General features: G+C 43.0%; 1 protein-coding gene across 2 annotated transcripts; it reads right to left on the bottom strand.

The window, feature by feature from the left end:
• Positions 1-578: 578 nt before the first annotated feature.
• ERRFI1 (ERBB receptor feedback inhibitor 1) lies at positions 579-15,749 on the bottom strand. Of its 2 annotated transcripts, XM_039474011.2 has the most exons (4): positions 15,598-15,749; positions 4,310-4,507; positions 4,129-4,205; positions 579-3,223 (listed from the first exon to the last, which is right to left on the bottom strand). In XM_039474011.2, exons 2-4 carry the CDS (start codon positions 4,432-4,434, stop codon positions 2,037-2,039), a joined length of 1,389 nt encoding a protein of 462 aa, XP_039329945.1. In that variant the 5' UTR covers positions 4,435-4,507; positions 15,598-15,749; the 3' UTR covers positions 579-2,036. The 2 variants fall into 2 exon arrangements, with proteins under 2 accessions (XP_039329945.1, XP_074236107.1); XM_074380006.1 differs by lacking the exon at positions 15,598-15,749 and having other exon boundaries at positions 4,310-15,234.
• Between the last annotated feature and the right edge of the window lie 859 nt (positions 15,750-16,608).

Raw genomic sequence — 16,608 nt, forward strand, 5'->3', positions numbered from 1 at the left:
GATACAGGATAAAGGAGCCTGCAGAGGACAGTAAGGAGAACCAGGCACAGGGCTAGGTGACACGGGACTGAGCTCACAAACAGCACTCCAGCCGCTGCCTCCATCCAAAGGCTGCCAGGCTCCCATTTGTCCACTGTGGACTTGCCATCTCTGTGACAGGCCAAGGCAGGCACAGATTCCTTGGGTGTCCTCAAAGCAGCAAGAAGTAAACCTTCCAAAGGGCCCAGAGTCACCAGGACCTAGTCCTAAAACTCAGCATGAGTCAAATCAAGTCTACACGTCAGAACTGGTTTCTTCTGTCACATTCCCCTTGATGTGGACTCCCACCCCACAATGTCATGGTTTTGATAGTAACCCCAGAATCCAGCTCTCTTTCAGTTAAAAGGTAAACACAAACAGCTCACTTCCACTATATACTTTCATAATATGTGAAAAAGATTGCACAAATTATTTTTCATTTTAAAGAGTTTCAAGAAATCATTAAACTTCAAAGAATCTTCTCTTGTGCTTAAAAATAATGCTGTCAAATTGCTTCATACACTTTATAAGAGTTTAGGCAAGAAACATTACTAATGGTGTCATAAATAAGTATTTTAACTTTATTAAAATGAAAAGACAATATTCAAAATAATGCAACAAAATGAATAAAATCCTTTGTCCAATACTGTACACATAATGCAGAAATCAGTGCATTTTTCTTAAGCATGTTTTAACCTTCATTTAGTTCATACTAAAATATAATAAGCTTTAAATAGCTCAAATAATATTCAGCAGTTGAAACTGTAAACAGCTTAACTGTTAAAGAGAACATTGCAGTAATGTACCTCTGTTAGTGAGCACCTTCTCTTCTGTGCTTATCTATTCAAGATAAATACATTGAAGGATGTGAAAATAGGAACACAAACTCTATGTCTCACTGCATCTGAGTGAAGCAGCCAGCTGTGAGAGTTTTCAAAGCAGAAAGATGCTGATGTGACCTCTGGAATTCAGACATACTGAGCTATTGGTCAGAAGTGTTTTACTTAAAAAGCAAACAATCCCCAGGAAATACTGAATAGGAACCAGCAACACAAGGCCAGCTTGTGTTGTATTTGTTTATTAATACAGTCTAAAAAAACAAAAGCAAAACCACAACACACATCCCCAAACAATAACTCTCAATCACATAGCTAATTGCTTCATTATTTTGTAAAACTGACATCCTAAACACTGGCATCTAGTATACTTTTCCATTTGAATCTAACGTACTGTCTCTAATAGGGCCCACACTATGACGAGCCACTTCAGTGGGTGGAGCTGTAAGGGAAAATTAGTCACTAGTTCTATTATCGTTTTATTTTTCAAGATGTATGACATGTACAGGTGACAATATGGTTGCCAAGTAAGCTGCTCTCCCTCCCTCAACAAGATGCAACATGAAACCTGGAAGTACGAGGCCTTGGGGTGATTTTTCACCTAGGTAGGTACACCCACGGTAAAGAATGGATACCCTGCCCTCCATGGAAAAGACTGCCTGCAAAAATAAATGAAACAAAATAGAACAGGCCTAAAAGCCAGAAATCTTCAAACTTATTAAACAAAAATTTTTTTTAATGATTCTGATCTAAACAATACTGTATTGTCTTCCATTTGCTCAATATTCAGTCTATCAGGACTCCTTTCTCCCCCTTGAGTTTACTATTCTGAATGTATATTACTCTAAGATAGTAACTGATGGGTTAACCTGCAGCTATGGTCTATGGTTATACTGCGAGTTTATATATAGGTATGTCACGTATGCGTATATAAAAAGCTTTCCCATCCTCCCCTCCCCACCATCACATCTTTAAATTATAGACTTGAAAGAATTTTTCCAATGCTAACAAAATCAGGGTTTCTCAGCATAATAGCATCTCACAACTGCTCTAAACCTTCCACATTAAGACAGAGTTCAACTATTTTGCAATTTAAGGGATTTTTCTGTGAACTTCAATCAAAATAGAAAACTGAGAACCATTTGCTCCTATGTAACCTCTGCTGAACCATGACCCCAAGGTCTAAGGAGAAACCACATAGGAGAAATGTTTACGCTTCACGTGGCCCCCCAGATCCATTTTTGTTTTTGAGTCTGGCTTCTCTGTGGCTGAAGCTATACTGCAGTCAGCAGGTAATGGCTGGATTTGGGCACCTGCATTTGTTTCTTCTGCTTCCCTAAAAAATTTTTCATATTTGTCCAGGTATGGTGGCCGCTCAGGTAGTAGGTAATAATGTGTTGAACTAACCTTCTTCCCATTCTCAATAATGGGCAGAATGCAAGGAACCTTATTGGCAGATCCTTCGCTGTTCTGTCTCTGCAGGGCTTTGCTGCTGACATACTTGGGATCAGGGGCAAAGCTCTGTGTTGGGGGCATGACCCCATTGAGGTAAGATGGGAGGCTTTTGGGACTCGGTGTGCGCGAGTTACTTGGTGACAAAGGTTCTCTTGGCGGTACTTTGGGAGGCCTGTCTTCATCACTATAGGTGCTCGAAGTAACTTCTGCTGACCATCTTCTATAGTCTGGCTTTAGCGGCCTAGGAGGTATGGGAACTCTGGGGGGAACCTCAGGTTTGTCTTCATCGGAGTTAGGAGAAGCTCTGTGTATGCAACAGCTGGATATCCTTATGGCTGGCTTGTTAAAGGAGCCAGCTGGTCCCGAATGAGACCTTCTTAATCTTCGGTGGGTCTGAGGTGGAGGAGGATTCAGATCTGGCACACCTCCATTTTGGTCAGACATGTAGCTGAGGTCTGCTGCAGAAACAGCTGGGGTATCAAAATATGCATAGTTAATTTGTCCACACCCACGGAAGCTTCGCCTGCCAGGAACATCATATTTGAAATCAGAAAGTGTAGAGTCTTCTAAAAGGAAGTCTGTATCTGAGCTAGTTAGGAATTCCACCTCGCAGTCCGTGTCATCCAGAGAGAGGGATTCGGAGATTGGCAACGGTGGAAGAGGCCGAGAACCCCGTTCACAAAGCGGGGCACAGGGGAAAAGGGAAGAGGAGTTTTTGATGGGTGTCAGTGGAGGAGTGGAAACACAAACCCCATTCACTGTGAGTTTCTTAAAACCACATACAACTTGATCCTCTTCATGTAGTCCGAAGTTTTCACTTGGGGGAATAAGAAGAGGGGGCAAGCTGGTCTTTTGAGATGGACCGTTTTCTGCAAAGCAGTGGCCATTCATCGGAGCAGATCTGGAAGTGTGCCCTAGAATGAACAAGAGATGTTAAGGAAAGATCCACAATCCTCTCTCCACCTGTGTGAGGAGGAGAGTGCCCCAGCTACTATGCTTCCACAGCTTTCTTCCTCAACTGTGAGTGAAACACCTGACTGCTGTCACCCTGAAAACAGCCATGCAACCACCAGAGGTGTAATTAGAGACCAGAAGATTGTTACTGCACATGGTGTGGTTCAAAGAGCAAACTATCTCTTCTATCGCCCTTGGACAGGTGCACAATGCACACCCACACATCACAGGCAAGTTTTGTGACGTGTGCAAAATTCGCGGAAGACGAACAGCATATAATTTACATGATACCATACAAGCCTTGCCACTGAAGACATGTGACAATACTAGGCACGCAGGGTACCAGTGAGATAAGACCAAGTTGTTACTGCTAGCACATCATCATTCGTGAGTGAATGGACTTGCCTGCAATGTGTTCAAGTCACACGCAGCTCTTGACAAAGATACAAGGAACATAATACTCACATTAAACAGATTATTTTCTAAGTTTTGAGGAATATTTATACTGTTTTCATATATTACTGTCAAACATGCATTCAATACTAGTAAGAAAGGTGGGAGGTCTTGTCTAAGGTTTCATGAAGTAAAGTATGCATCATTGCTGAAATGAGAACTGATTCTTGATTTTAGAAGATCACATGTTCACATACAGTCCTACTTAGGAATCAGTGACCCGGGATGGAGGCAGAGTACAACAGCTTAAGAAAAACACAGTTATCTTCTGAATCTGTTGCCACTAGGGGTCAGGCTGTTGCTGGAAATAATTCAGGTTTCCTCATTTAAAAAAATAATGCTGGAGCACAAACTAACCTGAATCCAGACAGTTCTCAAATTCTTACCGTGATCAGATTTTCAGAATACATACCAAATGGTATTAGGCGCTCCTGAGCAGAAGGGTTCAGATCATAGGCCATGGTTATGGGATCAATATTTAAAAAGGTGCTGAAAGGAGGAAGATACCTTGGTCACAAAGAGCAATCACAGCCTCTCTGATTTCAGTACCGCACATTCATCTACATTACAGCAGCATGACATCCTCTACTTACTTTGTAAACTCACTGCGACTGCTCCAGCAGGTCTTCCTCATATTCCCCATGGCTCGGCCATTATGCAGAAATCCAGTTTTTAATGGGACTCTGATCTCCTGAGCAGCAATTCCTGCTGTTGACATTGTGCCTTATTCTGGGACATCTCCAAACCGGTGAGGCCCAGGCATTTAAAAATCAACCAGTAGCTTTCATTCCCTAGGGGAGGTAGAAGAGATGAGAGAATAAAGAGAACAATTCAGAAACGCCTCCATTAGGACAGTCTATTACAGCAAAGCTAATATGAGAGAATTTGGGGGGATGCTGAATAGAAAAAATTAGTTGTGGACTTTCACTTAATTCTTGCATCTCATAAGGGTACTTAAAGGTAAACACTAAAATTAATTTTTGTGTAAATGTGAATCCAAAAGACATGAAATGTTTGAGTGAAATAAGAAATAATCTATTGCCAGCAAACGCAGACCTCCTACTGCAGAGCCTGATAGTTGCACAACACATCACATTCGCTTGCCAATGCACACAGACCCTCCCCTAACCTCTTAAACCAACCTTCTAAGCTACAGCTGCACCAGGCATGAAGCACCAGGGAATCCTGCTAATTTTTCCCAAGCTAAAAAAGTAATTTAAAAAACCACTGTATTTTATGCTGCAGAACTAATATTCACTAAAACCCAATGCTGGAATTAAGCAAGAGTTGCTACAGTATTGGCACCTGACTACCCTAGGGTCTAGCATTTATTTGGATTTTGTATTTCAGGGTTGGCCAAAGGAAGACAAATTATCCAGTTACTACTTGTTCAAGCAACAAATAGTAATGGATGAAGATACTAATTTCCATTATCCTGTAAAAATCAAGTTCTGCAAGATTACTAGCTTCAGTGGAAGCCTGGGAGAGCTTCCTCCCTCCCTTTTAAAGACAAACTGAAAGGCACATTCTTTACATTCTCCTTTGTGAAATGCCCAGTAACTCATAACTTGCTTAGCTGCAAGGCATGGATAACAAAGGCTAAGTACATTTTTCTTAAATTAGCAGTTCCTCGACTTTAGGACCCCTAACCCCCTTATCAGATGTTACATGTCTGGAGTCTCTATGGCCCCTTTTTCACTTGCCCTTTTGATTATTTGTTATATAAGGGTTAATCAGCATCAGCCTCTGCTGTCTTCAGATAGCCAAGTTTACTTGTTTAGGGTTTTTTCCTTAGGCACCAGGACATTATTTGTCAACCATCTGTATAACACTGACCCCTTTTGGGGCATGTACATATACACACTATAACAATTCTCATTCTCTCACTAAATATTAGTAAGGGATTCGTACAAATAGTATCTGCACACCTACTGAGTGCTGGGCACTGCAAGGGACTGAACATGACTATGACACATTTGCTGGGGTGAGAGGTACACAGGTTTTTTGTGGTGTTTTTTTTTTTTTTTTTTAATTGCTCAGCAACTTCCAATCTATTATTTACAAATCTGTCACCTCCCACTAGACTGTAAGCTCAGGACAGAGGCTGTGTCTCAATCACCTTTTAATAATCAGTACCTGGAACATTAGTAGGTGCTCAGTAAGTGAATGTTTGTTGAATGAATGATTGTATAATACCATCTAATTATCATAATCAGTATCAACTCAATATACACATTGTGTAAGGCAGAAGGTTTTTTATTTTTTTAAAGCTAAAAACATTTTTAAAATACTCTGCAAGTGTTTATTAATATTTTCACATTAAAAAGGAACACAGTGATAGTAAGGTTCTACAGGTTAAAGATTTCCGTAACATAGAGAAGGATGGATCCAATGCCTGGTTCTCTGCATTTTACCCTTCCACAGTCAGTTGTTCTGATACACCAGGCAGAGGTTTTATGATAGAGTTAAAATATTATTTCAGATAGTCAAGGATTATTTTTCTTTAAATCAATCTCTCAAATATATGATAAAAGAAAACATTCTGTCATTTAAGAATTCTAAATTATTGGGAGGTCTTTTGAGGACTGGTTTTCAGATTACTGAAATGAAGCAACCGTGTTATCTACCATCAAGCTATAAAAAATTTAAAAACCAATTTAAAAATATTGCTAGCCTCTCCCTCTGTGTACTTAGCCCAGTGGTTTCTCGAACTTTTTCTAAGCATTCTACAAGCACTGGCAAGACTAAGAGGAAAGTATCTGTGGTAATATAAAACCGAAAGGCGAGATAGGAAGAAGAATATGGTATTTAAGTAGTTTGAAAGCACACGTTTGAAGATCGCTCATCCAGATTACAGGAAAACGCTGCAGGGGATTCTGAAGGCCCAACCCCCACCTGTCTGCCAGCCAACAAGTACTACTAGTAATCACTGTGTGTCAGCCTCCTAATGCCATCTAAATCTTAGCTTTCAACAGAATGATTGTGTAACTATCGCCTCTGCAGAAATTGCCTTGGAATTCTAAACTTACATTTCAGTGGTCACTTAAAATTATTTACATGTTCTAGAAAAAGTTGTTTTTTATTCATTGTTTCTATCACCTACTTGTTAGCTTTCTTAAGAAAAAAATTTTTTTAGTATAAAAAGAATTGTGTTCACTAAGCCAGCTCACTTCTGACCACAATAGTGTCTTTGTGTATTCATAGAAGGTGACCTGCCTCTAAATTTCAATGGGGAATTGTGAATGGGCCATGTTATGAAACTGTCCGAACTTCCTACTTGCTAGCATGGGAGATGAGGGGGGCAATATAACTGCCATGTTCTCTTCTTTTGGAAAATAACTTTAAACTCTAGACTCAACAAGGGCAATGTGCTACAGGTTTGGAAGCAAGCTTTTTAAAAAATGTTCCTCAGATTGTAAACTGAGGGTATGAAACCACCTGAAACTCTTTTTCTATCTTTCTAAAAACCTTCCAGTATTCAGTGCAAATGAAAGGGATTGGGGAGGGAGGAGTGGAAATCAATCAATTTTACCAACCTCAAGCTAAAAAGAAACAAAATCTTCCCAAGTGAAATTTAATGCTGCAGTTGTTCACATTTTATCTGTCTTGCAACTCATTAGGAAAACTGCAAACATGTACCTATATGGGAAAATCAGTATCTAAAAGTACAAGATGGCATTATGTTATGGAAGCGAAAAACAGGAAAGCGAATGTGCATCCAGGCAGCACGGTTTAGACGAGGATCCAAACAACCGCAGGCGTCACTTTTCCAAAGCTCATGAACTATTTCTAGCCTTTTTAGTGGGTCTAAAATGCAGTGAAATACCAAATTTCAGATGTGAACCATCTTTTTCTGTTAATGTAACTTGATTCTTTTTCAAATTCAAGGGAAAAATGTAACCCTAAAATCATTTGTTTCTTGAGGTTATCCTTTTATTAATCCACGTGTATAGCTTCAACTCATAGCTCTTGAATCAATGACTCCAGCCTGGCTCAAGCTTCGGCTTTGCATTTCCTATTGTCTGGTGATTATCTTTCCACTTGGATGGCCCTCTGGCATCTCAAACTCTACAAACCAAACTCCTCCTTTCACTTCGTAGTCCATCCCCTCCCCAAACCAGTTCAGGATCTAAGAGGATCTTACCTCTTTCTTCAGGCACCATTTTTAACCTGACGCCATGTACATTCAATTGCCAACTTCCACACTACTTTTACCTGGTTTCTCAATAGCCTTCCATCCACAGGCATCATTCTTCCTGGGGTATGGAAATATGCAACCTATTCTACACACCAGTACCAGGTCAATACCCCTCAACAACAGCTCAAACTAAGATCTGCTAAGAAACTTCAGTTTCCTAAGTAAAACCTCCTCAGCCTGGCACTTAAGGCCTCCACAATATAAACCTAATCTAATGGCCGGGCGCGGTGGCTCAAGCCTGTAATCCCAGCACTTTGGGAGGCCGAGGCGGGTGGATCACGAGGTCAAGAGATCGAGACCATCCTGGTCAACATGGTGAAACCCCGTCTCTACTAAAAATACAAAAAATTAGCTGGGCATAGTGGTGCGTGCCTGTAATCCCAGCTACTCAGGAGGCTGAGACAGGAGAATTGCCTGAACCCAGGAGGCGGAGGTTGCGGTGAGCCGAGATCGCGCCATTGCACTCCAACCTGGGTAACAAGAGCGAAACTCCGTCTCAAAAAAAAAAAAAAAAACCTAATCTATATCTTCAAGCTCTTTTTGATTTTCCCCAAATCTCTGTTAGAATTTGATTTATCCTTTAAGGTCAACTCTACCCTACCTTCTCAACGAAGCCACTCCCTTTTATGAAACACCAGAGCAGCAGCTCTCTGTTCTGGGCCCCACTTCCCCTTCCACCCTTCAAATCATCTAGGACAGAACTGATGTCTCATTTATGCTTTCTCCTTGTAGATCTTGGCGTCATTCATGTCTATTATTTACTAAATGGATACTGAGAAAATACCCATCTCATTTTTAAATAATGATTACACAAAAGATTCACATACACTGTGGGTCAGTGAAGAGCTCAGGGAAAAAGCAGATTTATAAAGGATATACCTAATGTGTGCTGGAGTGAGGCGACTGCCCAATAATAATATAACAAGTCTACGATATGTAACAGGAAGGAATTTTTATTAAATTCATTCCAGAATTCAAAGTAGACAGTTTGTAGACAGAGTAAAAATTATAAGCTTCAGTGGTTAACAGTGTAGCTTTCTAAACCGGTTTCTGTTACAGTTTATTGAAGTGAAGCAATTGGTAGGGGTACTTTGTGAAAACAGTGTTTTACCTTCTCTTAAAACACTGTTCCTTCTAGGCTGTGTTTTTGCTGCTAAATGTAAGGTCACTTTCATTTTTCTAAGTGACACCAAAAAGCACACTGCACTTTCTTCATTAAGGTGAAATCACATGCCTTTAGCTTGAGGATAGTCTCTTTGAAACTGTTTAAAAAAAAAAAAAAAAAAAAAAAAAAAAGGAACGTACGCTACCTTAAGGCAGTAACCTAGATATGCTTACCTTGCCACCAGATCTCATTAATAATCTCAGAAGCCATTCATGGGAGGAGGAGGGGCACATTTTTGTCATACAACTCATCCAGTTCTGCCCAGTGCTTCCTTATTTAAGTGTGTGATGTAATTTCCTCCTTTCAATCTGGTTCTAGAACCTGATTTCTGTTTATTCAGGGTGATAAATGGTCTTTTCAGTTCCATTTAAGAATTACCTACATTAAGTACTTCCATAACCAGGGAAGATAATAAGGTAACTACATTTAGAGGCAAACTGATAAAAAGAAACTGATTTAAGAACATTGACAAACTCCATAATTTTAGATCTTCCCAAAATATATCAATCTCTGCATGTTTGTTTACTTAAAAAAAAGTCTAAAATAATCACCTATGAGAACATTAAAAAAAAATATCCACCCAAAAATATCACCCCCCGCCACGTTTTTTTTTTTGTTTGTTTTTTTTTGTTTTTTTGTTTTTTTCAAATTAAGTCTCGCTCTTGCCACCCAGGCTGCAGTGCAATGGCGCGATCTCAGCTCACCACAACTTCAGCTTCCCAGGTTCAAGCAATTGTCCTGCCTCAGCCTCCCGAGTATCTGAGTCTACAGGTGCCTGCCACTACGCCCAGCTACTTTTTGTATTTTTAGTAGAGACAGGGTTTCTCCATATTGGTCAGGCTGGTCTCGAACTCCAAACCTCAGGTGATCTGCCTGCCTTGGCTTGCCAAAGTGTTGGGATTACTGGCGTGAGCCACTGTGCCTGGCCCAGATTTCATTTTAATAGCCTATGATTGAGGGGTAGGAAAAGAAGGAGGGAGGTAAGTTTAGAAAACTTTTTTAGTTGCACTCTGCTACCATCGCAAGCATAAATAGCCTTTAAATTAAAAACAGATGACTTTTAAAATAATATCATATTTTAATGTAATTAAAATACGCCTGCATGAATTCAAGAAAATCCTGATGGCTTCAGTAAATATTAAATGTGGCTCAATGTGGTAAAGATGAACGTTTGTGTCTGTGTTTGCCACTCCATTCCTCAGAGGCTCTTAAACATGTCCAGAACATAATGGGCCATTTATAGGTGGTGAAGTAGAGGCAACAGAGAAAATAATTTATCTTCAAACTGTCAAATACAAAATAAATGACATAATTTATTCAATAATTCAAAATGCTTTCTAGCCAAGTATTTTAAGAAATGGTAAGCTAACAAAAAACCCATTCCCTCAACTACCATAATCCAGTCTTTTGACTCACTTAAGCCTCCTACACAGTTTGAGTGCGACAGCGGAAAAGTAGGAGCAGGGATATATGTTCTTTTGTCCTTTGTATTTTTCCTACAGAGTAGCACAAGCCGTACCTACATATACTCACACAGGGGAGAAAAATATTATTTCTTTTTGACATCTGCACAATAGATTATTTCTTATTATGAAAGCGAATTCTAGTCCAAAGACAATGAGCATAATGGTCTAATGATGGGACGTAAGTCTTTAAAACTTCAAATTTATTTAACAAGCATTTAAGTCATCCAATGGGTAACTCTAGATTGTTACAATTAATATAAAACCATTAATAATAACTAACATTCACTGGACCTACAACTGCCAGGCAAGCATTGTTCTAAGTGCTTTATGTCTATTAACTTATTTCATCCTCTCTACAATGCCATAAGGTGGGCTACTATTATTACTCTCAGCTACTTGAGGCAGAGTCAAAGAACTTGCTCAAGGTCAAACCTGGTGAGCGATGGGGCCAGGACTTCAACCAGACAGCCCAGCTTCAGTGTCCAGGCCCTTCACCAACACCCCACACTGCCTCTTCCAGTCCCTAGAGCTTTTTAAACTGGTGAAATAGGATCTTACTGAGTAGAATGCTCAACTTTTAAGGGTAGCACAGATGCTTTCTTTTTTGGATTTACTGGTAGTAGTTTTTCTCATAGCCTATTAAAGTTCCTGTTTTACTTCAGCTCCCTTAAATTCTTCTATTAAATGTTATTAATTGTAGCTCTGGCCTATGTATCCTATAAAATGGGTGGGTTAAGGCATTAATTTAACATTCTATGACCACTTCAAACAATTATTTTGAAGCCCTCCATCTTTAACAATACATTGAAGCCCCACCACAACAGAACCCTTTACAACACGGTATTTGATACTACACAAGTCTGTTTTTACTTGTAATAAGGGGTTACTACATATACCCAAGGGGCCTCTTTTTAATACTCTTTCACAGCATGGATCCCAGTGATGGCATTATAATCACACTGTATTGTAAAATCCGGAATTTAATAATAGAATACCTTATATTTGTAAAGCACTCTACAAGTTACAAAGCACCTTCTTACACATTATCTCACTTGATCCTCACAACATCCCTGTAAGAAGAGGCAGGGATTATAATCTCCATTTTGCAGATGAGGAAACCAAGTGAGGTTAAATATCTTGCTATAAGCAATAAGGCTATAATGGCTCTTCTGTCATATAATTCAGCATTTTCCCCACACTTTCACTACCTCTCTGCTCTATAGTATCTTCATTTTAGGTAACAACCTCGTTTCTCCTTGTAACATTCTTGTTTATAAATGGGAGAAACTGAAGCGAAGGGCTGCTAAGTTAAATGCTGAATGAAGGCCTAACTGCAAGTCAATAGCAGAGACAGGAACAGACACTCAACTCATAATGCTCATTCGGCTCAAAAATTCTTAGAGGGCAAGGATTAATTCTTTTCCCGAATATTTATCAAATGCTTATTCTGACTTAGATACCATGCGAGGTGAGAAAGAGATACGGCTCCTGCCTGAAGAAGCCTTCCATCTAATGAAGGAGGAAGAGAATAAACAAGCAAGCAAACAATTGTGGATGGCCATACCTTCCAAGGAAACAAGCGGGTACAGCAACAGGATAAGGAGGTAGAGGAGACCGTATTTACACAGGTGGTTTGAGAAGGCCTGAGTAGGTGACTTTTACAATGGAAATCTACAGGCTGAAAAAGAGGCATCCCTGATAAGAGTCAGAAGACAATTCTACTGAGCAAATAGTTGTTTAAAAAACAATCTGTGATGAGTCCAGTTTCCCATCTGGGGTACTGAATGAGAGCTTCTGGACAATGTTTTCTAATTCTTATCTTCCTATTGTTTCCAAGCTGAAAAGACCTCCATTTTTGTAGCCAAAGCGCCACATTTTTTTATTTTTATTTTTATTTTTATTTTTTTTTTTGAGATGGAGTCTCCCTCTGTCACCAGGCTGGAGTACAGTGGCATGATCTCAGCTCACTGCAACCTCTGACTCCCTAGTTCAAACTATTCTGATGCCTCAGCCTCCTAAGTGGGATTACAGGTGTGGGGAACCACACCTGGCTAATTTTTGTATTTTTAGTATAGATGGTGTTTCACCATGTTGGCCAGGATGGTCTCAATCTCCTGACCTTCTGATCCAAATGCCTTGGCCTCCCAAAGTGGGATTACAGGTGTGAGCCACCATGCCCTACCTTTTTTTTTTTTTTTTTAATACTGGGTCTCACTCTGTCATGAAGGCTGTAGTGCAGTGGTGTGGTCTTGGCTCACTGCAACCTTTTTCTCCCAGGCTCAAGCAATCCTCTCACCTCAGCCTTCTGAGTAGCTGGGACTACAGGCATGTGCCACCATGCTCAGATAATTTTTGTGTTTTTTTGTAGAGATGGGGTTTCACCATGTTGCCCAGGTTGGTCTCATACTCCTGGGTTCAAGCCATCTGCCCACCTTAGCCTCCCAAAGTGCTGAGATTATAGGCGTGAGCCACTGAGCCTGGCCAAAAGCCCCACATTTTAAAGACACATTCATTGAGTCCTGGAAGAGTGGTCTTTTTGAAATATTGCCCAATTTTCTGGTGTGAGGAGTTTGACTACAGTATCAACAAAGACTTCAAATCTCAGAATCCTCCCCACCACCTTCTGAAATCTGAACCCCTCACTAACTTTTCCCTACCTTAAAACGAATTCTGTTAAGCTAGTAACTTACATTTAGGACCCTCAAACTCATTCGCCTCATCTACCTTTACAAAGCATGTGTTTATGCTGTGTGAACAATGGCAGAATACCAGAAGTGAACTGCATTTATGTAGGGAGTTATTCATTAGCTTTTATAAAGCCAGACACCTGCAAAGGATGCTAAATGTATCCAGATGATGAAGTATCAATTCAAATTTATTTAAATTAAAAGCAGAGTTGTTTCTCTGGTAGAGGGAGCCTATGCCATTCAAATTCCTGGAATTACCCTTGGCACCTCCTTCTCCCTCCTCTGCTCCTTTCTAAAGCAATCTGATGGTATGCAGACAATCAGGTCAGTTTCAAGCATGTTAGATTGTACCTGTAATTTAGGCAAATTGCTTTGAAAAGCTACCATTAGTTTTAGTAGAAAGGAACTATTATCTAGCTCAACTTTTAAGAAGCAACGGCAGTCAAGAGTTACTTTCATACAAAAACTCAAGCATAATTAAATCTTACAAAGACTGACCAGTATTTATTGTGAACTGCAAGTAGGAAAAATCGACGATTGAAACAACAGTTTTACCTGTCAAAAATATGAATAACTCAGACATTTGATAATAACAGCCATAAAAAAATTAAACAGATTTCCTTTCCAACCCTTATCATTGACTGGTCCAATCCTGCTGAGCCTTGAAAGGTAAAACATGCTTTCATGCAATTATTTATCAACATCAACTATGCAAGGGTGCATAAGACAGAAGCTACACAAGGCAAAGCGCCTACCCTTAAGGAGTTTACAATCGAATATATCTGTCAGGTTATAAAATCCTTAGTCCAAGACCTCTATCACTTATTATCCACTGTCCACTGGAACACGAAGGTGAAAATAAACCTCTGCTTAGAGTGAAGGGAATGAAAAATAGTTTCTGAAGTCCAGGCTAAATCCTCTGTATTTTTCTCCAAACTTGCTAATATCTGGAAAAGAGCTTGCTTGATAACATATTGGTAACCAATTATAGCCAGCATGTTAACAAGAAACCAGCTTCTTTTATTTCGGTCTTTGCAGAATTCGGTTAGCTGCTGATACAGGTACCTAGTCTGTCTTTGGTCCCTGTTCAAGTAAAATTTCACTTAAGCGTGTATATTGTAATTACAGAAAAGTCAGCAAGGAAATGCAGCTAAAAAAAATAGGTACGTTGAACTTGGATGTTCAAGTCTCAACAAATTTGCACCCATTACATTCTTACACATTTAAAAGGCCAAACATTTGTTCTGGAAGGGAAAAAAAGGGCATTTTAACCTCACCTTTCTTCACCCCTGACAGTTGCCTAGAAACCAGTCTTGCCCTACCTGTGTTGCAGGTGTACCTCAAGTCACCGACACATCTCTTTTAAAGCTACAGTCTCCATTCTGACTGACTTAAGTTTATGACTAACAAGCTATTCATATTTTTATCAGCTAAGAGACTGGTTTCTTTCATGCAATGATGAAATCCTAATAAAGACTTAGCAAGCACCAATACAGCACCATTCATGGTTAAGGAGTCATCTAATTTGTACAGGGCTGTGATACACATATAAATACACACACGAAATTCCCAATAAGCATTCAGGTCTTGAGCACATAATTCTGCAGCCCCATTCCATTCAGAGCGGTACCTAAGACATTCAGAGCAAACAATCAGGTTTCCAGGAGAGAAGGAAGAGTTCAGAACAGCTCAGACGAATTTTAAGAGACTGATTTCGGAAGCACCATCGCCGCTGGGAGATTCGGCAGAGGGACCGGGGCTGACCGCCAACGAGAACCGGTCCCGGCCACCGCAAGCCATCACCGGGCCGCCGGCGGCCTCCCACCCCAGCTTTCCGGACGGGATTGACCCGCACACGGTGTGAACACGACAACGCAACCCCGATTTTTACAAAGGAAAAACAAAAACAAAAACGAGTCCCCAGCCCCGAAGCCGCTCATCCCCGCCGGGCGAGCCCGCGGGCGCAGGCTGCGGGACGAGGACCCTCGTGCTCGGCGGTCCCGGGGCTGCGGGGACGTGTCCCGCGCGCTCGGGTGCATGGCCCCCGCCAGCCGAGGGGCCGCGCGGCGACCACTGCCGGTGCGGAGAAGGCGGGCGCCGGCACCTCACGGCGTCCCCAGGCCCGGGCTGCGCCGCCGAGGAGGGTCCCGCCCTCCGCACCTCGGGGAGGAGAAGCCCGCGAGCGCCAGGCCGGCCCCTCCCTCCGTCCCGGGGAAGACGGCGTCGCGGCGACCCTCCCCGCGCCCTCCACGCCCCCGCCCTGGCGTCGGAGAGCCGCCTGGATCCCCGCGCCCGGTGCTGGGGGCCCGGGTGAGCGCAGCGCTGCGCGGCCCTCCCCACCCCCTCAGCGCACCAGGCCCCTTACCCCGGAGGAGCGGCGGCTGCCCCGCGGCGCCCTCCCGCGCATGTCCGTCCCGGCTGGCTCAGCGCCGCGGGCTCAGGGGCCCGGACATCGCGCAGGCGCCTCTCGCTGGCTCGCCGTGCCGCTGACACTCTGCCTCGCACTGGGCCGCAGTCGCCGCGGCTGCCGCCGCCGCCTCTATATATAGCGTTTACACGGGGCGTGATGTCGCCGCGCCCCGCCCCGCCTCCTTCCGCAGCCAATCAGGAGGCGCGCCGCTTAAAGGGGCGATGCCGCGGCCGAGGCGTTGCGCGAGGCCCGCCGTGGCGTAGCGCGGCGCTGCAGGGAGTCGGCTTTGTCTCCGGGGGCGGCGTCTCGGGGCTGACCCGGGCCGCGGCTCCGCTGCTCTGCCCGGGAGCCCGTCCTCGCCGAGCTTTCCTCAGGAGCCTGCGGGCACCCGGGCCTCGGCCGCGGTTCCTGCCCGAACTGAGGGCACCTCGCGCCTCGCGTGGGATTGCCCACAAGTTCAGGCTCCGGGCGAGATTCTGTGTTTTTCCCTCTCCGTGGGCCGTCGCTGGCCGTGTGGGCCGAGGAAGCCCTTGAGGGGGAGAGGGGAGCCGGTGAGGGGCGGCGAGGGACTGAGGGACAGTGACGGGCCGTGTGCGACAGTGAGGGACTGTCTGGGGCAGTGAAGGACGGTGTGGGACGGTGTGGGACAGTGACGGACGGTGTGGGACAGTGACGGACGGTGTGGGACAGTGACGGACGGTGTGGGACAACGAGGGACTGTGAGGGACGGTGTGGGACAGTGGGACAGTGTGGGACGGTGAGGGGCTGTGAGGGGCTTTGGGTCAGTGAAGGACAGTGTGGGACGGTGTGGGACAGCGACAGACGGTGTGGGACAGCGAGGGACTGTGTGGGACAGTGACGGACGGTGTGGGACAGCGAGGGACTGTGTGGGACAGTGACGGACGGTGTGGGACAGCGAGGGACTGTGTGGGACAGCGACGGACGGTGTGGGACAGCGAGGGACTG

The sequence above is a fragment of the Saimiri boliviensis genome, chromosome 11, assembly GCF_048565385.1.
Source record: "Saimiri boliviensis isolate mSaiBol1 chromosome 11, mSaiBol1.pri, whole genome shotgun sequence".
Classification (NCBI taxonomy): Eukaryota; Metazoa; Chordata; class Mammalia; order Primates; family Cebidae; genus Saimiri; species Saimiri boliviensis.

What these genes read in the sequence shown, in the direction of transcription:
- ERRFI1 (XM_039474011.2), bottom strand. Translation starts at nt 4,434, where the DNA reads ATGTCAACAGCAGGAATTGCTGCTCAGGAGATCAGAGTCCCATTAAAA. An exon ending in AGTCGCAGTGAGTTTACAAA is followed by an intron (nt 4,206 to 4,309) that starts GTAAGTAGAGGA and finishes TCCTCCTTTCAG; the next exon opens with CACCTTTTTAAATATTGATC. An exon ending in GGAGCGCCTAATACCATTTG is followed by an intron (nt 3,224 to 4,128) that starts GTATGTATTCTG and finishes TGTTCATTCTAG; the next exon opens with GGCACACTTCCAGATCTGCT.